The sequence below is a fragment of the Oncorhynchus keta genome, chromosome 14 (assembly GCF_023373465.1).
Source record: "Oncorhynchus keta strain PuntledgeMale-10-30-2019 chromosome 14, Oket_V2, whole genome shotgun sequence".
Classification (NCBI taxonomy): domain Eukaryota; kingdom Metazoa; phylum Chordata; class Actinopteri; order Salmoniformes; family Salmonidae; genus Oncorhynchus; species Oncorhynchus keta.
The window spans coordinates 64,141,338-64,165,814 of NC_068434.1; the positions used below are offsets into that span (position 1 = coordinate 64,141,338).

At 49.2% G+C, this 24,477-nt stretch overlaps 1 protein-coding gene and 1 long non-coding RNA gene across 7 annotated transcripts in view; one reads left to right on the forward strand and one right to left on the reverse strand.

The window, feature by feature from the left end:
• LOC118372226 (malonate--CoA ligase ACSF3, mitochondrial-like) overlaps positions 1-24,210 on the forward strand; it is a 52,187-nt gene extending 27,977 nt beyond the window's left edge. The window contains exons 4-8 of one of the 4 annotated variants that reach the window (XM_035758029.2): positions 1,379-1,524; positions 4,588-4,685; positions 4,955-5,065; positions 17,940-18,074; positions 23,499-24,210. In XM_035758029.2, the coding sequence (XP_035613922.2) occupies positions 1,379-1,524; positions 4,588-4,685; positions 4,955-5,065; positions 17,940-18,074; positions 23,499-23,710 (702 nt within the window). In that variant the 3' untranslated portion in view covers positions 23,711-24,210. Of the gene's footprint in view, positions 1-1,378; positions 1,525-4,587; positions 4,686-4,954; positions 5,066-17,939; positions 18,075-18,257; positions 19,316-23,498 lie in introns of those variants that run through there. The other 3 variants (XM_035758033.2, XM_035758032.2, XM_035758035.2) reach the window with 3 other exon arrangements.
• On the reverse strand, positions 12,459-15,218 carry LOC127907334 (uncharacterized). Of its 3 annotated transcripts, XR_008064173.1 has the most exons (4): positions 13,889-15,218; positions 13,628-13,830; positions 13,309-13,395; positions 12,459-13,250 (listed from the first exon to the last, which is right to left on the reverse strand). It is a non-coding gene; the product is annotated as an uncharacterized LOC127907334 (long non-coding RNA). The 3 variants fall into 3 exon arrangements; XR_008064172.1 differs by having other exon boundaries at positions 12,459-13,221; positions 13,338-13,395; positions 13,628-15,218; XR_008064171.1 differs by having other exon boundaries at positions 13,628-15,218.
• Positions 24,211-24,477: the final 267 nt, after the last annotated feature.

Below are 24,477 nucleotides of genomic sequence, written 5' to 3' on the forward strand. Positions count from 1 at the left end.
TATAAACTTTTTATGTTTCTAGTGGATAGACCATATGGTTCAAGAGAAAATTACCTAATTATTGGAAAAAGCATCTAATCAACAATGGCATTGTTTTCAATTAACTCTGCGACTCTTCAAACTCTTGACTTTTTTCACCGTTGCTACCAGTTTGGCGGCAAAACATTTAATATATAATAATAATAATAATAATAATAATAATAATAATATTTACAACAAAGACATATTGGTGTGTGACCGTGGCAAAGTAGGTTTGACATTGGATAGCCTATCTTTGAGGTGAGTTAGCGACCTCCAAATAAATCACACAATGTAAATAGGACAATATTATAATGTTGCACATTAAATGCTTTCAATATTGTAAATTAATTTCTACAATTTATAGTTGGTTTGAGGTTTTTAAGTAATTGAAATTTGGAGCTTTTGTCATTTTAAAATCTTGTCCCATGTACATTGTGTAATTTACTGATGGTCCTTCACTAGCCCCATAGGGATATTTAACGTCAAACCAAATTGGCCATGGGCGTTATGATTGGGTCGCGTGCAGCTGCTCTCTGAATTGATGATTACTTGGGTGCTGCTAGCTGTGGACATGTGGGCATGATTAAAATAAATCCAACCCACGGAAAACTCTTACGGTACCCTTCATTCTGTAACATACCATTTTATCCTATCGTCTCGCAAATCTTCGTTTTCTATGAGACTGACTTTATGACCAAAATTATACTATTTACACTTTGTAGTACATTTTGACACTAGAATCATTTTTTAAAACTCATATCGATGCCACATAGGCTGTTTTCAAAGCGAGAAATTGCTTTTCAGGGGCAGTCACTCTTCAAACACCAATGGTATTCACTAAGTTGATGGTTTATATTTAGGCCACAGGCCGGAACATAATTACAAATAATTTGTAGACTGCAAATTGACCGCAAGAAACACAAACAGATATCATATTTGACTAAAACATAATCATTTTAAACCTTTGGGGGGGGGGGGAATAAAGCCACCCGTGGGACAAATTTGGCTCATGGGCCAACCAGTTGGGGAATCTTGATTTAGGATAATGTTTTACAGCTTTGTCATAATTTGATAAGGCCACACAGGGCCAGAGATAATTAGACACATGTAATAATCTGAAGTACCCCAAAAGGCCACTAGATGTCATCTTGTAAAATTCACCCAAAAACCTGAAAGTCACCAAAATGCTGGTAGTTCACTGGTAAACTTAGAAAGTTTACAGTAATATACCCTCCCTTTGCAACCCTACTCCCTCTTGAAGCTACTCCAGTCAATGCTAAGGCCATTGAAAAGAGATGGCTTCATCAGAGCCTGGGCCTTTACTGTGTGTGACCCAGACTTCCCCCTCTAACCCCAGGCCGATGGTGTCTGGCTCTTCTGCCCTTCCTCAGCCCACCCTGCTACGCTGGGAGGAGATCACAGGACACACCCTGTTGGAGCGCTACGGCATGACAGAGATAGGCATGGCCCTGTCCAACCCCCTGGAGGGTCCTCGTATCCCAGGTACACACACCATTGACCACCACCATTTTCCTTTGTACAGTGATGTCATAACCTCACACACATCCAGAAACTGTATGACAGTGAGACTGTCTTTAATTAATATTACAACATGCAGACAGGCTCTGTTGGAGCGCTGTCTTTTTGCTCTGTCTGACAGTTGTCTCAGTTGTCTGAGGTACATGGTGTTGATCAGACTATTTCTGTCTGGTTTACCTATGTTCTTATTCCAGGTGGTTTAGTTGTTGTTGTTTCTGGTTCCATCCTCCGGTGACTGGAGGGCTGTGTTCCTTTCTTCAGTCTTTCCATTCCCCTTCTAGTCTTTTGAGTGGAGGATCTTCAAAGCAGCATTATGACAAGGCAGCCTAATTTGACTGTCAGTAGCCCAGCTAATGCGGTGTCTGTTGTTGTGAGCGCCTGTTTGAAATAAAGAGGCAGGTTCTATTTAATCCTGGGAGGTGGTTATTAAGACCAGCTCTGAGACGCTGCGGTCGCATCGACGTCTTTCCAGCAGCAGTCTATGAGACACTTGTGGAAGAGCGTGTGCGATGACGTCTCCTTTTAAAGTAGGTGAAACAAATCAATAACAACCATAGAGCTCTCAGAAAAGAACACTCCAGTCCCGTCCCCCCCTTCCTCCACAGCACTCCACCCATTCAAAACAACTGTCAACTGTTAACTAATCAACTTGTGTTTTATTATGAGTTTATTTATGACAGTCTATTAAAGACATGTATTGTTATTTTATGAGTGAGTATACACAGAGTTGCATTTGTGTCATGTTGGTGGTCGTAATTTGATTTATGTTTGGCTTCACACTGAGGAGTAGGCTATACCCTAAAGCTATCTCTCTCTTAATCTATTCATCTCCATCTCATTTGTATTTTTTTCTTTCATTCTGTTTTTGTTTCCTCTTTTGTTTCCCCCCTCTAACACCAGCCCTGGCAGGAGACACATGTCCCCTTTCAGCAGAATGACTTTGAGCATCTCAACCCCCACCCTTTCACTTCACACCCTTTCACCCTCCCCCTTCTCTCCTCTCCCCTTTCCCCCTCTCTCTCTCCCCTCTCCATCTCACTTTCTCCCTTCCCTGTGCTTTGTGTTTGGGGGAGGTTGTGGGGAGGTTGTTGGGGGGTTTGAGCAGCAGTGCTCCAGCAGTGCTCCAGGGGGCGCAGGGCTGTCAGTTCCCCAGGGCAGCCCAGAGAGAGCACAGCGTGAAGGAAGGCTGCTGAATTATGCATGGAGAAGGCAGGCTTGGAGCTGCACCGCACACAGCTCTCTGCTCCTCTCCCTCCCTCCATCCTCGCCTCTCCTTTTCCTCCTCCTCTCTGCCTGGCTGGTCTCATTTGAAAACTCTAGCTGGCTGGTTGAGTGTGTGGCTGGCTGGCTGGCTGGCTGGCTGGCATGGCTGATGCTGCAGTCGTAATTAGAGGTTCAGATGGGCCCACTGATGGAGCCTTGTTAATGGGCCTCTGTGCAGTCAGGGGAGCCATTGTGTTTCTGACAGGGCTGTCGCCACAGGGCCGGCTACATTCCACTACACATACACACACACACACACACACACACACACACACACACACACACACACACACACACACACACACACACACTTACTGTATATCTATAAAGCTATATTAATTCAACTCTGCTTTAATAGGCATGAAGAAAAGGGCAGTAATGAGGACGTCTGCATAATAAGATGTTATCTTATTCCTAATACCACTGGAATGTTGTTGTTGTTATTGTTTGAATTGATTATTTATGCTATTTTCGGCAGAGGGCTGATGTTGGCCATATCAGTTCATTAGTCATTTCCAGCTGTCACTCAACGACCTTATGCCCCTCTCAATGCTGTCTTCATTCCCCTGCATGGTTAGTAATTGTTCCCTGTGTGGAATGTGCGTAGAACACAGCTCTGTAATATTTCGATCTTCTATTTTGAGTTTCTAGTCACTCGTTTAGCCCTCGTCCCCTTTTTGTAATTCCCCTCCAGTCTTTCTGTTCTGCCTGTAGCCTTTGAAGTGGCAGTCAATCTCAATTATCAGTAAAGTAACGATGACTTGAATGCTACATGACTCCAAAATATGTCTGGCCTCCTTCGTGAATGGAGAGAAAAAGTGAGGGAGACCAAGAGGGGAAGAGCGAGAGATTGCTCGGGCTCAAGTATAAATGGATTTTGTTTAGTTTTGTGATTGAGGGGAGAAAGCTCTTTTTATCACCCCGTCATTGGCAGCTTTCTGCTGTGTTTGGAGAGTGAGGAGGAATGAGGACACACTGACGATTACCCAGCTCACTGGGACACAACCCTGGGAGAAAAACAACAAGACAGGGACTGAGATGGACGTCATCCTCTCACACAAAAAAACCTTGAATGAAGGGGACAGGAGGGAAAGGACAGGAAGTGGCTTTAGAGAGAAGACTGACTTGACAGAGATAAACTAGGCTGGTCTGGTTTTGAAACGATGGGAAGAGAGTTTGTATCTCTGTGCTTCTTGCTCTGATGATGAAGTGGAAACGGAGTGTGTTTGATTGGCATTGCCAATCAGGGCTAAAGTTGATTAGATCAATATGAAGCAGGGAGTAATTTTGTAATCATGGCCTGTCTGCCCTGTTCTTTATTGGGAGAGCAGTGGCCTGTGAAATGACATGGCCCACAGTGTCGAGAGAGAGAGAGAGAGAGAGAGAGAGAGAGAGAGAGAGAGAGAGAGAGAGAGAGAGAGAGAGAGAGAGAGAGAGAGAGAGAGAGAGAGAGAGAGAGAGAGAGAGAGAGAGAGGTTTCACAAAGGTTTCCTTCTCTTTTGGCGGAGGCAGTCATTAGAGCTTATCTCTCTATAGGTCAGACAGAAGGAGAAAATGCCTCAGGAGAGGGGAAAGAGTGTGCATTCATATGTGTAGGAGAAGGATTGTCATTATATCACTATATTTTCATTTATTTTTGTTGATGCAAATATTTTGGACGTGAAAATGGTTTTACTTAAAACCATTCGCATTAATTGTGAGAGTGTAATTAGTTCCATTGTGTATGCATGATGTGAGTATTTAGCGTTGTTTGTGTGTGTGCAGGTGCAGTCGGTGTCCCTCTTCCAGGAGTGGAGGTTTGCATCGTCATGACGAAAGCAGCCAGCACCACCGTCGCCGAGGGCAACAGCAGAGAAACTCAGGTATTCAGCAGTCAGAAACACTCACATCCATAGATACATTAGAACTTACAGATTCTGTAGAAGAAGAAACATATGTCTAAGCAGAATGTTCATGTTGTTAAAAAACATATACGGTTAGCATGTCCAGGACCCTGTCTGTCTTAGCCACCCACTGTAGTGTGTGTGTGTGTGTGTGTGTGTGTGTGTGTGTGTGTGTGTGTGTGTGTGTGTGTGTGTGTGTGTGTGTGTGTGTGTGTGTGTGTGTGTGTTGTCTGTCTCTCTGTCTCTAGGTGCGTTGGAGGGGGAGCTGATGGTGCGAGGAGACCAGGTCTTCACAGAGTACTGGAACAAACCAGAGGCCACCAGGGAGTCTTTCACTGAGGAGGACTGGTTCAAAACAGGTACAGTACACTGTCTGTCAGGAACACACTGTCATCTCATGATTTATTGACTGGTATGCAGCTACAGGACACAGGCCCATACCTTGAGGGACAGCCTGATGATACAATACTATGGGAGGGCTGCGAAAGACTAGTGAATATTTCACATGACCACTAGCTCATGTGAAATATTGGCTAGGGTTCACCATGTTCTCTCTACTTCACCAATCACACCCAGAACACTGGATGAGGCACATTGTCAGAACTATGCTTGTCATGACCTCTCTTTCTCCAGGAGCTGTATTTAAACATTTAGGAAGAAGGCGTCTCGCTCCCCTTCAGTGACTGGCTTGTGATAAATGGAGGATGTGTGTTTTTGGTGCTGTGAGGCATTTCTCCTCTCTAAGTGGTTGTGACTCCTCTGTGGGTTGGGGAGAAGAAGAGCAGAGCTGTCAGTGGTGCAGAGGCCGACTAGGCCCTCTCTGGCCCTGTGCATTCCCCCAAGGAGCCCTGCTTTAGAACAGGGCTACAGGGAGAGAGGAGCTGCTCAGAGACAGAGAGATGGGCAGGGATAAAGAATGGAGAGAAGTGGGCAAGAAAGAGTGGAGGAGGTACAGATGGAGAAGGGGCTGCAGGGGGAGAGAGTTCGGGAGAGCTGGCAGGGAGGAAGGCGGGAGCTGGCAGGGTGGAGTGGGTTTAATTGGCTTTTAGGGCTGGAAGGACAGAGTTCCAGTGCGCCGCACGCTGCTGTCACACTCCATTAGGCCCACTGGCCGGATAATGAGAGCCAGCACAATCAGCTCCCAGCAGACAGAACAGCCAGCCAGTCAGTCCCCTAGCCAGCCGCTGCTACTGCCAAGCACCCTGCCTGCCTGCCCACCCGCCTGCCTGCCTGTTCCATCCTACATACACATGCACACACACACACACACACACAAAGTCACACGCACCATCACCTCAGGCAGCCTGCTTGCCATGGCGACCCTGCATCCACCAGCTCCATAGGCAGCTATATCCTCACTACCAGCGGAGGTTGGTGGGAGGAGCTATAAGAGGACGGGCACATTGTAATGGCTGGACTGGAATAGAACGGAGTCAAACATTTGTTGGATTTGTTTGATACCGTTTAATTTATTCCATTCCAGCCATTACAATGAGCCTGTCCTCCCATAGCTTGTCGCAGCAGCCTCCTCTGCTCACCACAGCACTACTTTACATTTACTTTGACATACCCTATATGCCCAGGTCTATTCACTCTATTCTGCTGCCCTTCTAGGTGTTAGGAGTGTCAGATCTGATGTCACCTCATCTGAAGGCTTCTGGCCAGTTCATGTATTTGAATAGGGAGGCTGGAGAAGGTACGCAGATAGCCTTATTTGTAATGATAAACTCATGACACAGTGTCAGTTTTCACAATGCTACTCCCTGTCCAGTGCCTGGTTCTTTGTTTGTCGCTATGTGTGATCTTGGCTCTGTTGGTAGGCAGGGTGAAAAGGTGTGAGATTCAAGACGAGTACTACTTACACTCTCCCTCACTTCCACCGACTTCCTCTCACACTCATACCCTTTTCACCCTCACACCTACTCCCCCTCTTACACTCTCCCCCTCTCCGCCAGCTCGCTTCTCCATCTAACACCCCTCCCTCCCTCCCTCACCTGAACTAGCTGTCTGTCTCTCACCATCTCTTAAACCTCTCATCCTCCTATTGGATTTGACCAAGTGTGCTCACCCTTTACCACACACACACAGACTCCCTCAGGCAGAGGGGGGCGACGACGAGAGAGGAAGAAAGAGAGGGAGGACGAGAAAAGAACAGGGAGAGCCAAGAGGTCAACATGGTTTCTGTTTGCCTCGCGGTCTCTTTAATTGGGTAAGTGTGGCCCTGCTGCAGCCTGACTGGCACCTCTATGGATAAGCTGTCACCCTGTTGAGCGCTCACTTTGCGCCCATCTCCACACCACGTTTGTTCCCATTGATTTTCCTCACTTCTCTTTGTGTCAGCTCACTCACTCGGCCTCTTTCCTCTCCTCCAATCTGCCCTGCTTTCAAATGTACTCCTCAGTAGCTCCCTTTCAGCTGTCTGTGTCTGCTAGATTACCTACCAAGGAGAGGGACAGTGTGTGTCAGTCTCGTTAACTGGCCAGGGACTCCAGGCCACCTTTTGAGCAGATCATTCACACTGGTTTAGAGTTACTGACTGTTTGACTGGGGTCTACCATTCCAATGGCCTCCCAAGTATACAGCACTAATGATGAGCCAGTCTCTGGACGTGGTAACTGAAACCTTGCTGAAACCATCTTTTCAACCTGGTGACACACAAGCACGCAGACGGTGTGAGGAACCCTGTCAAGGCCTAACGCCATCATGAATTCATAACCAATGTTGTAGATGGATCGATATCTTCGACTCTCTCCATGAGATATTGACTGTTGTGGTCAGATTTCGTCTGCCTCTGGTGTTTGTGTGCAGGCTGCCTGCCTGTGTGGTTAGGCTCTTACTAATAAGGTTTTTCCATTGTTCCAGTGGAGTCCTTAAGACTGTCCCTCGTAAACAAGACCATTAATTTTATTAGCGGTAGGGCTACAGAGATAGAAATGGAGAGAGGGAGAGACTGGGAGAAGTGGGGTTCAGCTGGTCTCCAGCGCTCTAGCAGGACAGCTCACTCTTTTTCCCCGGGAATGGATTATGTGCTGAAAAACAATAAATAAATAAATATATCAATAAATAAAGATGGCTGGGAGGGAAAGCATTAGCAATTTTCCAAATGCTGCGTGCACATACTTATGAATAATGGATGCGTCCTAAAAGTTGCCAGTGCTCGGGTAAGCACTGTTTAGGGACTGCACATTAGCCTTGCTGTGCTCGTAAATAACAGGCAGGCTTGGATGTGGGTGTGCAGGCCACTGGAGGGAGAGGGGAGAATGTTAACTAGGAGGAGAGGAGAGGAGTGGAGCTCATCCTCCCTCAGCTCATCTCAGGGCAGAGAGGAGAGCAGAACCTCTCACAGAGCCAGGCTCATTACCATTACCTTACCACACGCACACACACGCACACGCACACGAACACACACACACACACACACACACACACACACACACACACACACACACACACACACACACACACACACATATACTACAGTGCATTTGGAAAGTCAGACCCCTTCCCTTTTCCCACATTTTGTTACGTTACAGCCTTATTCTAAAATCAATTTTATTCCTCATCAATCTACAAACAATACCCCATAATGACAAAGGGAAAACAGGTTTTTAGAAATGTTTGCAAATGTTTACTAAGAATAAAAAACATACCTTATTTACATCAGTATTCAGACCCTTTGCTATGAGACTTGATATTGATCTCAGGTGCATCCTGTTTCCATTGATCATCCTTCAGATGTTTCTACAACAGCATGATGGCAGCGGGGATGTTTTTCAGCGGCAGGGACTGGGAGACTAGTCAGGATCGAGGTAAAGATGAACAGATCAAAGTACAGAGAGGTCCTTGATGAAAATCTGCTCCAGAGCCCTCAGGACCTCAGACTGGGGCGAAGGTTCACCTTCCAACAGGACAACGACCCTAAGCACACAGCCAAGACAACGCAGGAATGGCTTCGGGACAAGTCTCTGAATGTCTTTGAGTGGCCCAGCCAGAACCCGGACATGAACCTGATCAAACATCTCTGGGGAGACCTTTAAAATAGCTGTGCAGCAACGCTCCCCATCAAACCTGACAGAGCTTGAGCGGATCTGCAGAGAAGAATGTGAGAAAAAATGGGTGTGCAAAGCTTGTAGCGTCATACCCAAGAAGTCTCGAGGTTGTAATCGCTGCCAAAGGTGCTTCAACAAAGTATTTTCTGAGCTGGCTGTCAACTGTGGGCATGCTGTGGCTGATGGCAGATGGAAAGGGATGGAGGGAGCGCTTTGTGTTGTTCTGATAGAGTTGGCCATGAGAGGAGAGGATGGAGGTATCGGTAGGATGGAAGGAAGGAACAGGCTGTAAGTATACCGCTACAGTGTAGTCAGTGTGCTGCCATGTTGATCTCGGCTATGTCTTGGCATACATGGTTTTGGTTTAGATTCTAGGGAGCTTGCTACTGCACCGGCTCGGTGTGTCAAACATGGTGAACAGTTGCATGCAAACTGTAGTCAAGTAGTTAGCTTAAGTACACGCCAGATCTCCCGGGAGAGGTTATCAATCGTAAAAGTTTGTTCGCTATCTCACCAAGACGATAATCAACCGCGAGCAACATAGTCAGTAACATTAACATAAAGCAATTCTCTCCCTTTAATTGCATTGTATTAAACAAATGAGATCACTCATCCGAGTGCGAAGCCGCTTTCTTGTACGATATTAATTACGCAAAAAGGAGCTGTGACAAAAGTTAAGGATGATAAATAACATCAGAGCTGGTGATTTTTGTCAGCGGTTGTCTGTTATTCATCCTCATTAGCTGTTCCATTTAGCCGCCTGGGTTTTAATGTTGGCATTAATATTAATGTCTCCCTGCTTTGTGTTGACTGTTGTTCTTAAAGAGAGATGGCTGTGAACAGAGTAGCAGACCCCCCCCATTCATCCAGCTCCGATAAGGCCTTCTCCTCTTGCTGTGATGCTGGATGTTCTCACTGAGAACATGGCTACTGGCTTATCTTCATCAATACGCTACTTAGTTGGTTGATGGCGTCTTGTGTGAGGTGAAAATGCTGACTGACTGATACAGGATTGACTTGATGTCTTTCAACTGGCACAGACGTTGTTCCATGTGTCCCTCTCTAACACCTAGAGCAGCGGCGCCTGGAGTTGACAGAAGTGTGTGTGCCGTTGAGCGTGGCCTTTGTCATTTGTCTCACTCTGCCCTTTCTAGAGCCCCCTCACACACCAAAAACCTCCTACGGTGTAACCTTACCACTGAGTGTGCCCAGAGCACCCAGAGACAAGTGTGGGTGTATGTCTGTGCCTCTGTGTTTTCTCTGGCTTTGGGCAGTGCTGACTGCCACTTCCCTGCCCTTTTCCCTGTCTCAGACTTGGCCAGGCTTGAGATCATGGTGGCAGGCAGGGGGAAGCAGACACTGGGAAGTGAGGTGGGAGGAGTGGAGACATGCCACTGCAGACCAGGAACTTTCTCTGCACTCCATCTTCTGTTACGTTCTTTCCTCATGCCACTGTTTTTCATTTCTTCCGTTCCATCCATGGCTTTTTTCCCCCCGTGCCTACGAAGGAGATGAAAGCCCAGCGCAATTAGGCTTCTTATCGTTTTAATTAAGAAAGCCACTCGTCCATATCTCCCTCCTCCTCCGCTTGTCCTCCACAACAGTACTGAGACTGGGATGCCAAATCACAAGTATTCTTCAGTGTGTCCTGGTAACACACTTCCAAAAGCCCCCCTCTCCATTTTTATCGGTTTCTTCTCCAATCACTATTCCCAGTGGTCCCTCATTCCAAACAGGCGCTGTTTCTCTCTCCTTATTTTCCCCTTCCTCAAAGACAGAAGGTCACAACAGCCATTGTCAAGTGAGCACCAAGTGTCTCAAAGTCAGCTGAAGTGTGTTTGACTGTACTGTATGGTAGTAATACAGTGGGGCAAAAAAGTATTTAGTCAGCCACCAATTGTGCAAGTTCTCCCACTTAAAAAGATGAGAGAGGCCTGTAATTTTCATCATAGGTACACTTCAACTATGACAGACAAAATTAGAAAAAAAAATCCAGAAAATCACATTGTAGGATTTTTAATTAATTTATTTGCAAATTATGGTGGAAAATAAGTATTTGGTCAATAACAAAAGGTTATCTCAATACTTTGTTATATACCCTTTGTTGGCAATGACAGAGGTCAAACACAAGGTCAAACACACTGTTGCTGGTATTTTGGCCCATTCCTCCATGCAGATCTCCTCTAGAGCAGTGATGTTTTGGGGCTGTTGCTGGGCAACACGGACTTTCAACTCCCTCCAAAGATTTTCTATGGGGTTGAAATCTGGAGACTGGCTAGGCCACTCCAGGACCTTGAAATGCTGATGGTAGGCTTTGTTACTTTGGTCCCAGCTCTCTGCAGGTCATTCACTAGGTCCCCCCGTGTGGTTGTGGGATTTTTGCTCACCTTTCTTGTGATCATTTTGACCCCACGGGGTGAGATCTTGCGTGGAGCCCCAGATCGAGGGAGATTATCAGTGGTCTTGGTGTCTTGTATACTGATAACAAGTTCAAACAGGTGCCATTAATACAGGTAACGAGTGGAGGGCAGAGGAGCCTCTTAAAGAAGTTGTTACAGGTCTGTGAGAGACAGAAATCTTGCTTGTTTGTCGGTGACCAAATACTTATTTTCCACCATAATTTGCAAATAAATTCATTTAAAAAATCCTACAATGTGATTTTCTGGATGTTTTTCTTCTCATTTTGTCTGTCATAGTTGAAGTGTACCTAGGATGAAAATTACAGGCCTCTCTCATCTTTTTAAGTGGGAGAACTTGCACAATTGGTGGCTGACTAAATACTTTTTTGCCCCACTGTATGTCTGTCTGCTGTGAGTGTAGACCCCTTTCCCCTCAGACATCATTGAGCAGTAAAGAGGGGTGAAGTGAAAAGCTATGCATATATTCCCCTCCAACCCCATGGCATTCCAGGCATCTGTAGTCATGTAAAACATGTTCTCATTCTACTTTCTATTTACATGAGAACGGGGCTATACGCCTGTGACTAAATTATTCCTGGCTTTTGGGGTTTTCTTCCTTAAAACCGAAGGGAAGGAAGGGTAAACTGTAAATACACTATTACTGATGTTAACACCCATCCAGTTCCTCTCCTCCCCTCATCCTCCCCTCCTCCCCCGTTGCCCCGGCCTATCAGTGCAGAGCAGTGGTCTGTGAAGAAATTCCCAATATCTAAATTTACACACTGTATCAATCTTGTTTAATAGACTGGAAAGCTTATTGCTCCGGCGCGGAGCCGGGAGAGAGGGCAGCGGTGATAAATTGCGGCGTCCCTGCGACAGCCGCCCGTGATGTATAATGAAATATTTATGATTTATCCCGGCTAATAAACTGAAATGAAGTGCGTGATGTATGGGAACAGATGGGCCCTCTATTGATGCTGTGCTCGGCGGAGGCAGGGAGGAGAGAGAGAGAGAGGGCAGGGGAGAGAGAGAGGGGAGAGAGAGAGGGGGGAGAGAGAGAGGGGAGAGAGAGAGAGGGGAGAGAGAGAGAGAGAGAGGAGAGAGAGAGAGGGAGAGAGAGAGAGAGAGGAGAGAGAGAGAGGGAGAGAGAGAGAGGAGAGGGAGAGAGAGAGAGAGGAGAGGAGAGAGAGAGAGGGGGGAGAGAGAGAGAGAGAGGAGAGAGAGGGAGGGAGGCAGGCAGGCAATGGGAGAGGAAGAGACACTGTAGAAAGGAGGGGGAGGGGAGAGAGAGTGAGAAAGGGGAGATGGAGGGGATGGAGGAGTCGCAGTACTGAAAGAGGAGCGTGCTGAAAGATGCAGGATGGATAGAGAGATGAAGAGTTGAGAGGAAAGATAAATGCATTTTGGGAGGTTGAGATGATTAAGTGCGCGAGTGATAGAGAGGAGATGAGAGACTGTAACTAAACTGGTTTTGATTTATGCTCAAGTCTTTATCTAGTATTTCCTTACCTTGATACCATATACGATGGCAAGTGTGTACTATGCATATGATCATGTACACTGATATGATCTGAGTCATAGAAGGTAGAGGTGACTATATCGTCTGGTAAAAGTGAGACTGAATAGAAGGTCATGTCGTAGTTCTCTTCTCCTGATGCTGTATCTCTAATGAAGGCAGTCAGAGAGAGAGACAGAGAGGCTGAGTGACCTTGTGGATGTGTCATCTGCTGCACCTTCCACTTGTCCTCCACCAGTCACCACCCACCAGCCTTGGGCCAGGCCCCGTTCTCCAGCACCTGCTTAACCCCCCCACAAATCCTAATACATCCCCACCACTCTCACACAGCCCAATACATCCCCACACCTCTCACACAGCCCAATACATCCCCACACCTCTCACGCTGCCCAATACATCCCCACACCTCTCACGCTGCCCAATACATCCCCACACCTCTCACGCTGCCCAATACATCCCCACACCTCTCACGCTGCCCAATACATCCCCACACCTCTCACGCTGCCCAATACATCCCCACACCTCTCACGCTGCCCAATACATCCCCACACCTCTCACTCTGCCCAATACATCCCCACACCTCTCACGCTGCCCAATACATCCCCACACCTCTCACGCTGCACAATACATCCCCACACCTCTCACTCTGCCCAATACATCCCCACACCTCTCACGCTGCCCAATACATCCCCACACCTCTCACGCTGCCCAATACATCCCCACACCTCTCACTCTGCCCAATACATCCCCACACCTCTCACACTGCCCAATACATCCCCACACCTCTCACGCTGCCCAATACATCCCCACACCTCTCACACTGCCCAATACATCCCCACACCTCTCACTCTGCCCAATACATCCCCACACCTCTCACGCTGCCCAATACATCCCCACACCTCTCACTCTGCCCAATACATCCCCACACCTCTCACTCTGCCCAATACATCACCACACCTCTCACGCTGCCCAATACATCCCCACACCTCTCACGCTGCCCAATACATCCCCACACCTCTCACGCTGCCCAATACATCCCCACACCTCTCACGCTGCCCAATACATCCCCACACCTCTCACTCTGCCCAATACATCCCCACACCTCTCACTCTGCCCAATACATCCCCACACCTCTCACTCTGCCCAATACATCCCCACACCTCTCACTCTGCCCAATACATCCCCACACCTCTCACGCTGCCCAATACATCCCCACACCTCTCACTCTGCCCAATACATCCCCACACCTCTCACTCTGCCCAATACATCCCCACACCTCTCACGCTGCCCAATACATCCCCACACCTCTCACGCTGCCCAATACATCCCCACACCTCTCACGCTGCCCAATACATCCCCACACCTCTCACACTGCCCAATACATCCCCACACCTCTCACTCTGCCCAATACATCCTCTCACGCTGCCCAATACATGCCCACACTTCTCACGCAGCCTTCATTTCCCTCTCCCTGCCTCAGCTGGGGACTCTGTAATGATCCAACAGGACTCTCGCCTTCTCTCCACACCTCCCCCTCACCCTCTCTACCTCTCTCAGTCCCACACTCATCCACCACAATGACCCACTTCCCCTCCTCATCATCCCCCAGCCCCAGCTGAGCCCTCACACTCAATAACCAGCCCCCACCCACCCAACACACACACATAAACTCTCCCTTCCACACACCACTCCCAAACACACACACACCCATCCAATACTCCCCCGGGGTAACACCAGTAGGTGTCTAGCATGGCTCTTCTGTCTGAGGTCACAGTATGACAGACAGTCAGTGTTCCTCTCCTCAGCCTCTCTCTGAGCCCTGGCTGGTAGGTGTGGCGTTTCCACTAAGAGAAAGTGTTACCTAGTGATGAGGTGTCAGGTGGCCTGGAAGTCAGCCAGCTCCCAGATATAGTCCACGGTTGTTTGTGTTTTTATATATTATATAGGCTGTTGTTCTTACAGTGCCACTGAGACAGCCCAGCACACCTGAGTCTTGGCGTTGTGCTGCTAATCAGTGGTGGGCATGGGGGAGGTAATTAAGGGGAACTCCAGCTGAGCTGCTCTCTCTCTCTCTCTCCCTCTCTCTTCCCTCTCAGCTATTTGCCCAAGAGATAGAGGCAAAGCAGGTTGAATGCATCAGCAGCCTGGGTGTGTGTGTGTTTTCATGCCTGTGTGTAGCGTCCAGGATATTGCCATTCACCTGCTGATTGATGAAGCTCTCAGTCTCAGCTGTTCTGCTGTGGTCTGTGGACTGTGCTGGCCATGTTTACTGGGGTTCTTCTGAGTCTCTGACGCACTAATCAAGCAGGCCTGCGGTGTGGTACTGTGAGTCTCAGACACACTGAGCAGGCCTGCGTTGTGGTACTGTGAGTCTCAGACACACTGAGCAGGCCTGCGTTGTGGTACCGTGAGTCTCAGACACACTGAGCAGGCCTGCGTTGTGGTACTGTGAGTCTCAAACACACTGAGCAGGCCTGCGTTGTGGTACTGTGAGTCTCAGACACACTGAGCAGGCCTGCGTTGTGGTACTGTGAGTCTCAGACACACTGAGCAGGCCTGTGAGTCTCAGTTGGCCTGGTACTGTGAGTCTCAGACACACTGAGCAGGCCTGCGTTGTGGTACTGTGAGTCTCAGACACACTGAGCAGGCCTGCGTTGTGGTACTGTGAGTCTCAGACACACTGAGCAGGCCTGCGTTGTGGTACTGTGAGTCTCAGACACACTGAGCAGGCCTGCGTTGTGGTACTGTGAGTCTCAGACACACTGAGCAGGCCTGCGTTGTGGTACTGTGAGTCTCAGACACACTGAGCAGGCCTGCGTTGTGGTACTGTGAGTCTCAGACACACTGAGCAGGCCTGCTGTGAGTCTCAGACACACTGAGCAGGCCTGCGTTGTGGTACTGTGAGTCTCAGACACACTGAGCTCAGGCAGGCCTGCGTTGTGGTACTGTGAGTCTCAGACACACTGAGCAGGCCTGCGTTGTGGTACTGTGAGTCTCAGACACACTGAGCAGGCCTGCGTTGTGGTACTGTGAGTCAGGCCTGCGTTGTGGTAGACTCAGACACTGAGCAGGCCTGCGTTGTGGTACTGTGAGTCTCAGACACACTGAGCAGGCCTGCGTTGTGGTACTGTGAGTCTCAGACTGAGCAGGCCTGCGTTGTGGTACTGTGAGTCTCAGACACACTGAGCAGGCCTGCGTTGTGGTACTGTGAGTCTCAGTGAGCAGGCCTGCTCAGTCTCACACACTGAGCAGGCCTGCGTTGTGGTACTGTGAGTCTCAGACACACTGAGCAGGCCTGCGTTGTGGTACTGTGAGTCTCAGACACACTGAGCAGGCCTGCGTTGTGGTACTGTGAGTCTCAGACACACTGAGCAGGCCTGCGTTGTGGTACTGTGAGTCTCAGACAGGCCTGCGTTGTGGTACTGTGAGTCTCAGGCCTGCGTTGCCTGCGTTGTGGTACTGTGAGTCTCAGAGCAGGCCTGCGTTGTGGTACTGTGAGTCTCAGGCAGGCCTGCGTTGTGGTACTGTGAGTCTCAGACACACTGAGCAGGCCTGCGTTGTGGTACTGTGAGTCTCAGAGCAGGCCTGCGTTGTGGTACTGTGAGTCTCAGACACACTGAGCAGGCCTGCGTTGTGGTACTGTGAGTCTCAGACACACTGAGCAGGCCTGCGTTGTGGTACTGTGAGTCTCAGACACACTGAGCAGGCCTGCGTTGTGGTACTGTGAGTCTCAGACACACTGAGCAGGCCTGCGTTGTGGTACTGTGAGTCTCAGACACACTGAGCAGGCCTGCGTTGTGGTACTGTGAGTCTCAGACACACTGAGCAGGCCTGCGTTGTGGTACTGTGAGTCTCAGACACACTGAGCAGGCCTGCGTTGTGGTACTGTGAGTCTCAGACACACTGAGCAGGCCTGCTGTTCTCAGACACACTGAGCAGGCCTGCGTTGTGGTGTCTCAGACACACTGTGCGTTGTGGTACAGTCTCACACACTGAGCAGGCCTGCGTTGTGGTACTGTGAGTCTCAGACACACTGAGCAGGCCTGCGTTGTGGTACTGTGAGTCTCAGACACACTGAGCAGGCCTGCGTTGTGGTACTGTGAGTCTCAGACACACTGAGCAGGCCTGCGTTGTGGTACTGTGAGTCTCAGACACACTGAGCAGGCCTGCGTTGTGGTACTGTGAGTCTCAGACACACTGAGCAGGCCTGCGTTGTGGTACTGTGAGTCTCAGACACACTGAGCAGGCCTGCGTTGTGGTACTGTGAGTCTCAGACACACTGAGCTGTTGTGGTACTGTGAGTCAGGCAGGCCTGCGTTGTGGTACTGTGAGTCTCAGACACACTGAGCAGGCCTGCGTTGTGGTACTGTGAGTCTCAGACACACTGAGCAGGCCTGCGTTGTGGTACTGTGAGTCTCAGACACACTGAGCAGGCCTGCGTTGTGGAGTCTCAGACACACTGAGCAGGCCTGCGTTGTGGTACTGTCTCAGACACACTGAGCAGGCCTGCGTTGTGGTAGGAGTCTCAGACACACTGAGCAGGCCTGCGTTGTGGTACTGTGAGTCTCAGACACACTGAGCAGGCCTGCGTTGTGGTACTGTGAGTCTCACTGCGTTGTGGTAGTCTCAGACACACTGAGCAGGCCTGCGTTGTGGTACTGTGAGTCTCAGACACACTGAGCAGGCCTGCGTTGTGGTACTGTGAGTCTCAGACACACTGAGCAGGCCTGCGTTGTGGTACTGTGAGTCTCAGACACACTGAGCAGGCCTGCGTTGTGGTACTGTGAGTCTCAGACACACTGAGCAGGCCTGCGTTGTGGTACTGTGAGTCTCAGACACACTGAGCAGGCCTGCGTTGTGGTACTGTGAGTCTCAGACACACTGAGCAGGCCTGCGTTGTGGTACTGTGAGTCTCAGACACACTGAGCAGACCTGCGTTGTGGTACTGTGAGTCTCAGACACACTGAGCAGGCCTGCGTTGTGGTACTGTGAGTCTCAGACACACTGAGCAGACCTGCGTGGTTATGCCACCCACCATCTCTCCCTCCTCCACACACAAGCCTATATTACACCCAATATGCCAAGTCATATGACAACCCGGTGGGAGTAGGGGTTGAATGATGGAGTGTGTGCGTTTTTTCAGTACATGGTAGATGTGCATGCCTTTGATAAATGAGCTCTGTTAAGCAGTTTTTGTTTAGGGTGGGCTTGTTTTTCTGTGTTTCTCCTATCTAAGCCCGGTATCCCTTGTTTGTATGGTGTCCTGCAGGGGACACGGTGGTCTATACGGATGGAGTGTACTGGATCATGGGCCGCACCTCTGTGGACATCATAAAGAGTGGAGGCTATAGGATCAGTGCTCTGGAGGTGCAGCGACCCCTGCTAGCCCACCCTGATACCACAGGTAAACACCCCCTCCACTGGCTCCTTCATTGTGCTTTTCCACTGCAGGGACTTACACCGGCGCTTGGCCTAAAGACTCAGACATTTGTGTTTCCATGGCTGCCACCATTAAGATTAGCACCATTTTTTTTAGATTGGTTGGATTTAAACAACATTAATCATTTGACTCGTTGACATATTACAGTAGCTTTCAGGGTGTTGTCCATGTGTGGTGACCCCTGACCTCTCAGATGTGGCTGTGATTGGTGCTCGGGACGCCACCTGGGAACAGAAGGTGACAGCGGTGGTGCAGCTGAAGAGAGGGCGGAGCATGACCCTGTCAGAGCTGAAGACCTGGGACAGGTTACAGGCAAAACAAAGGACATTATTGTCACACTAGTTTTATAGCGCCATGAAGCAGCATTAGTAAAAAAAAAATTACATTTACATTTACATTTAAGTCATTTAGCAGATGCTCTTATCCAGAGCGACTTACAAATTGGTGCATTCACCTTATAACATCCAGTGGAACAGCCACTTTACAATAGTGCATCTAAATCTTTTAAGGGGGGGGGGGTGAGAAGGATTACTTTATCCTATCCTAGGTATTCCTTAAAGAGGTGGGGTTTCAGGTGTCTCCGGAAGGTGGTGATTGACTCTGCTGTCCTGGCGTCGTGAGGGAGTTTGTTCCACCATTGGGGAGCCAGAGCAGCGAACAGTTTTGACTGGGCTGAGCGGGAACTGTACTTCCTCAGTGGTAGGGAGGCGAGCAGGCCAGAGGTGGATGAACGCAGTGCCCTTGTTTGGGTGTAGGGCCTGATCAGAGCCTGGAGGTACTGAGGTGCCGTTCCCCTCACAGCTCCGTAGGCAAGCACCGTGGTCTTGTAGCGGATGCGAGCTTCAACTGGAAGCCAGTGGAGAGAGCGGAGGAGCGGGGTGACGTGAGATGTGGGGTGACTTGATGTTAGTTGAGAACGACAGGGTGTTGTCCAGGATCACGCCAAGGTTCTTAGCGCTCTGAGAGGAGGACACAATGGAGTTGTCAACCGTGATGGCGAGATCATGGAACGGGCAGTCCTTCCCCGGGAGGAAGAGCAGCTCCGTCTTGCCGAGGTTCAGCTTGAGGTGGTGATCCGTCATCCACACTGATATGTCTGCCAGACATGCAGAGATGCGATTCGCCACCTGGTCATCAGAAGGGGGAAAGGAGAAGATTAATTGTGTGTCGTCTGCATAGCAATGATAGGAGAGACCATGTGAGGTTATGACAGAGCCAAGTGACTTGGTGTATAGCGAGAATAGGAGAGGGCCTAGAACAGAGCCCTGGGGGACACCAGTGGTGAGAGCGCGTGGTGAGGAGACAGATTCTCGCCACGCCACCTGGTAGGAGCGACCTGTCAGGTAGGACGCAATCCAAGCGTGGGCCGCGCCGGAGATGCCCAACTCGGAGAGGGTGGAGAGGAGGATCTGATGGTTCACAGTATCGAAGGCAGCCGATAGGTCTAGAAGGATGAGAGCAGAGGAGAGAGAGTTAGCTTTAGCAGTGCGGAGCGCCTCCGTGATACAGAGAAGAGCAGTCTCAGTTGAATGACTAGTCTTGAAACCTGACTGATTTGGATCAAGAAGGTCATTCTGAGAGAGATAGCGGGAGAGCTGGCCAAGGACGGCACGTTCAAGAGTTTTGGAGAGAAAAGAAAGAAGGGATACTGGTCTGTAGTTGTTGACATCGGAGGGATCGAGTGTAGGTTTTTTCAGAAGGGGTGCAACTCTCGCTCTCTTGAAGACGGAAGGGACGTAGCCAGCGGTCAGGGATGAGTTGATGAGCGAGGTGAGGTAAGGGAGAAGGTCTCCGGAAATGGTCTGGAGAAGAGAGGAGGGGATAGGGTCGAGCGGGCAGGTTGTTGGGCGGCCGGCCGTCACAAGACGCGAGATTTCATCTGGAGAGAGAGGGGAGAAAGAGGTCAGAGCACAGGGTAGGGCAGTGTGAGCAGAACCAGCGGTGTCGTTTGACTTAGCAAACGAGGATCGGATGTCGTCGACCTTCTTTTCAAAATGGTTGACGAAGTCATCTGCAGAGAGGGAGGAGGATTCAGGAGGGAGGAGAAGGTGGCAAAGAGCTTCCTAGGGTTAGAGGCAGATGCTTGGAATTTAGAGTGGTAGAAAGTGGCTTTAGCAGCAGAGACAGAGGAGGAAAATGTAGAGAGGAGGGAGCGAAAGGATGCCAGGTCCGCAGGGAGGCGAGTTTTCCTCCATTTCCGCTCGGCTGCCCGGAGCCCTGTTCTGTGAGCTCGCAATGAGTCGTCGAGCCACGGAGCGGTAGGGGAGGACCGAGCCGGCCTGGAAGATAGGGGACATAGAGAGTCAAAGGATGCAGAAAGGGAGGAGAGGAGGGTTGAGGAGGCAGAATCAGGAGATAGGTTGGAGAAGGTTTGAGCAGAGGGAAGAGATGATAGGATGGAAGAGGAGAGAGTAGCGGGGGAGAGAGAGCGAAGGTTGGGACGGCGCGATACCATCCGAGTAGGGGCAGTGTGGGAAGTGTTGGATGAGAGCGAGAGGGAAAAGGATACAAGGTAGTGATCGGAGACTTGGAGGGGAGTTGCAATGAGGTTAGTGGAAGAACAGCATCTAGTAAAGATGAGGTCGAGCGTATTGCCTGCCTTGTGAGTAGGGGGGGAAGGTGAGAGGGTGAGGTCAAAAGAGGAGAGGAGTGGAAAGAAGGAGGCAGAGAGGAATGAGTCAAAGGTAGACGTGGGGATGTTACATTTACATTTAAGTCATTTAGCAGACGCTCTTATCCAGAGCGACTTACAACACACATACATACACACACATATATATACACACACACAGAACTGTGAGAGGTGAGCCGTCCTCAGGAAAGGAGCTTATCAAGGCATCAAGCTCATTGATGAACTCTCCGAGGGGACCTGGAGGGCGATAAATGATAAGGATGTTAAGCTTGAAAGGGCTGGTAACTGTGACAGCATGAAATTCAAAGGAGGCGATAGACAGATGGGTAAGGGGAGAAAGAGAGAATGACCACTTGGGAGAGATGAGGATCCCGGTGCCACCACCCCGCTGACCAGAAGCTCTCGGGGTGTGCGAGAACACGTGGGCGGACGAAGAGAGAAAAAAAAAATATATATATATATATATATATATATATAAAAACATTAAAACTCCCAATAAATGTAGAGGTATTTATTTCAAAACCACTCCATACAGGTGCTTATAAATCATAGATCTACTGTATATTAGATTTGTTGGTATGTCTGCTAGCTAGCTGTGCTTTGTCATGCTGCTCCATTCCATCAACCATTTGGTGTTCATGGTTCTGTGGCTTTACTATTTGGGAACATGCGAAAACCTTAAATTGTGTGTTTTTGAAAATAGAATTTTGTCCACCGCAGTTATTGAATTAGAGGAAGACTTCACTGCTCAGTCCCCCGGGGAGTCATCCAGACTTGTTTATAGTAACTGCTGCTGAAGCCTCAAAATCAATAGCAACTGATGAAGGGAGCTGAGGAGAGAATAGAGAGAGGGAGGATGAAGAAAGGAGGGATGATGATGGAGGTCAGGCAGGCAAGCCGTTGCTGTTTCGGTCTTGGCTTCTTTTTTGTTCTAAATGTCACTGTGGTTTTATTTTGCCCCCCAACACTGGCAGAAGACACATGTCCCTTTCTGTGGAATGGCTCAGGCCATCTCTCTCCCTCCTTGTGCCCCCCTCTTACTCGCTGTCTGTATTCTTTCTTTCTGTCTCCCTCTGTCTCTCTCCCTCCATCTGTCTTTGTCTTTCTCTCTATCACTCTCTGCCCACGCCGTGTGTGTGTCTGTTTGTGCTGCGGGCTCCATATGGTGTGGGGGTGTGCCGGCCCTACTGCTGTGCCCTGCTGGTCCTGCATGGTGGATTAGCAGCGCTGCCTGTCTGCCAATGACCCTGTCACCCCCCACCCACAGGTGCTGCCTGCGGACGGGCAAGCACAGGGCCAAGGCAGGGCCAGCCAGGGTGAAGGAGATGAACAGAAAGGGAGGTGGAGAGGGGGGGACAAACAAGTGCATGGATGCTCACTCCTCAGTGCCCCGGCTTCAGCTGTCACCCTGTATCTGTGTCAAGCGCTGTGTTCCTCACTAGCTAGTGCAGACACACATACATACATACATACATACATACATACATACATACATACATACATACATACATACATACATACATACATACATACATACATACATACATACATACATACATACATACATACATACACACACAACAGGCAGAGCCTCTGAGAGATGGGTGTGTGAACAAGCCCCATTAGAGAGAGACACACACACACACACACACAGTTGTCTGACACAGCCATGCAGCCACATGTATAGAGAGAAATGCAGAGAGAGACAGACCCATCTGCTGCGAGGGACAGAAGTACGCTATGCTACAATATGATTTGTTGATTTACTATTCTCTGTCTATCGCCACAACACAGCCATTAGATAATAAAAAACGCCGCAGGCTTCACGACTCGACATAACAACCATGCATTCAAAATGGCAGACATTTAATTAGCTCAGCCTTGTGTTTTTGCCTTGACTATTTGTTTTTACTTCATGCTGATTGTATTGTTTTGTATTAACCAAATAGGAAATGTCTTGAAGCAGTCTGGGGGATATTACTGAGGGAGAGAGACGCTCTAGTGCGTATGAAGGACGTTGTCTTATCTCTCAAACTGACTGCAACACCAGGGGCTCAGCCTTTGTTCCACTGTAATTGTTATTGTGTGTACGCTCAAGAAGTGTCTCGTGGCTTTGTGCCTGTGTGTGTGTGTGTGCATGCCTGTGTGTGCGTGCCTGTGTGTGCGTGCCTGTGTGTGCGTGCCTGTGTGTGATTGCCTGTGTGTGCGTGCCTGTGTGTGCGTGCCTGTGTGTGCGTGCCTGTGTGTGATTGCCTGTGTGGGATTGCCTGTGTGTGCGTGCCTGTGTGTGATTGCCTGTGTGTGATTGCCTGTGTGTGCGTGCCTGTGTGTGATTGCCTGTGTGTGCGTGCCTGTGTGTGCGTGCCTGTGTGTGATTGCCTGTGTGTGATTGCCTGTGTGTGCGTGCCTGTGTGTGCGTGCCTGTGTGTGCGTGCCTGTGTGTGCGTGCCTGTGTGTGATTGCCTGTGTGTGCGTGCCTGTGTGCGCGTGCCTGTGTGTGATTGCCTGTGTGTGCGTTCCTGTGTGTGCGTGCCTGTGTGTGCGTGCTTGTGTGTGCGTGCTTGTGTGTGGGTGCCTGTGTGTGGGTTCCTGTGTGTGCGTGCCTGTGTGTGCGTGCTTGTGTGTGTGTGCCTGTGTGTTAAGCAGTAGAAGAGTTAATATGCGCATGCCTTTATATGTGTTTCAGTCCTATGTGTTAATTGTCATGTGTTGTGTTTCAGTCCTGTGTGTTAATTGTCATGTGTTGTGTTTGAGAGCACATGGCTCCATACACCATCCCTACAGGCCTGGTCCTTGTGGAGGAGATGCCCAGGATCCAGATGGGGAAGGTCAACAAGAAGGACCTAGTCAAGCACTTCTTCTCCAGCTAACTAGTAGAGAAGCCTGCACCTCCTTCACGGCCCACCTCCTCCATGACTCTCCCTCCAGAAGGAGCAGAGACCCTCCTCATACTACAGTGAACCATTGAGATGTGCTCCAATTGACTGACTCACCAGACAGTGGTCTGGGGAAGAATGAAGAGACCTCATTGAGGATCCCACTAACTACACCACTGACCCCACTCAGCTCTGAGTTACCGTAGGACTGTTCACTGCTGGGCCTGGAGGCACTGAGCTCAACAGTGCTGTCTTACACGTGATTCAACTGCTGTGGACATATATTTAGTTTGGCTGCTATGACAGCGAACTGATTTAATACGATAAGGCTGTGGTGCCTTCTTTAAAGACTGAGTGCTGCGATCATTAGCATGACTGGAGATCATGACATGAATAATTATGCCAACACACAAGTACATTAGTAAACCGTGAAAATGATAAGAGCAGCAAGAGATCCTTGACATTATACACAGAAGAAGAAGAAGAGGGGAGTACAGTGCATTCTTAAATTGTTCATAATTACCATCCAGATGGATGCCCTTGAATTGGCAATGAAGTTTATTTTAATGTAATAAAATGGGTGATGTATGGACATGCCGTTTTTTGGTGTTTGGTATATTGATTGCAGCCTTGCTTAATATTCAGCTACTGTGTAAGGGGGGTGTGTGTGTGTGTGTGTGTGTGTGTGTGTGTGTGTGTGTGTGTGTGTGTGTGTGTGTGTGTGTGTGTGTGTGTGTGTGTGTGTGTGTGTGTGTGTGTGTGTGTGTGTGTGTGTGTGTGTGTGCGTGTGTGCGTGTGTGCGTGTGTGCAGCTGTGGGTACACAGGTGTGATGAGAGCCTAGAGGCAGAGAGGAAGGAG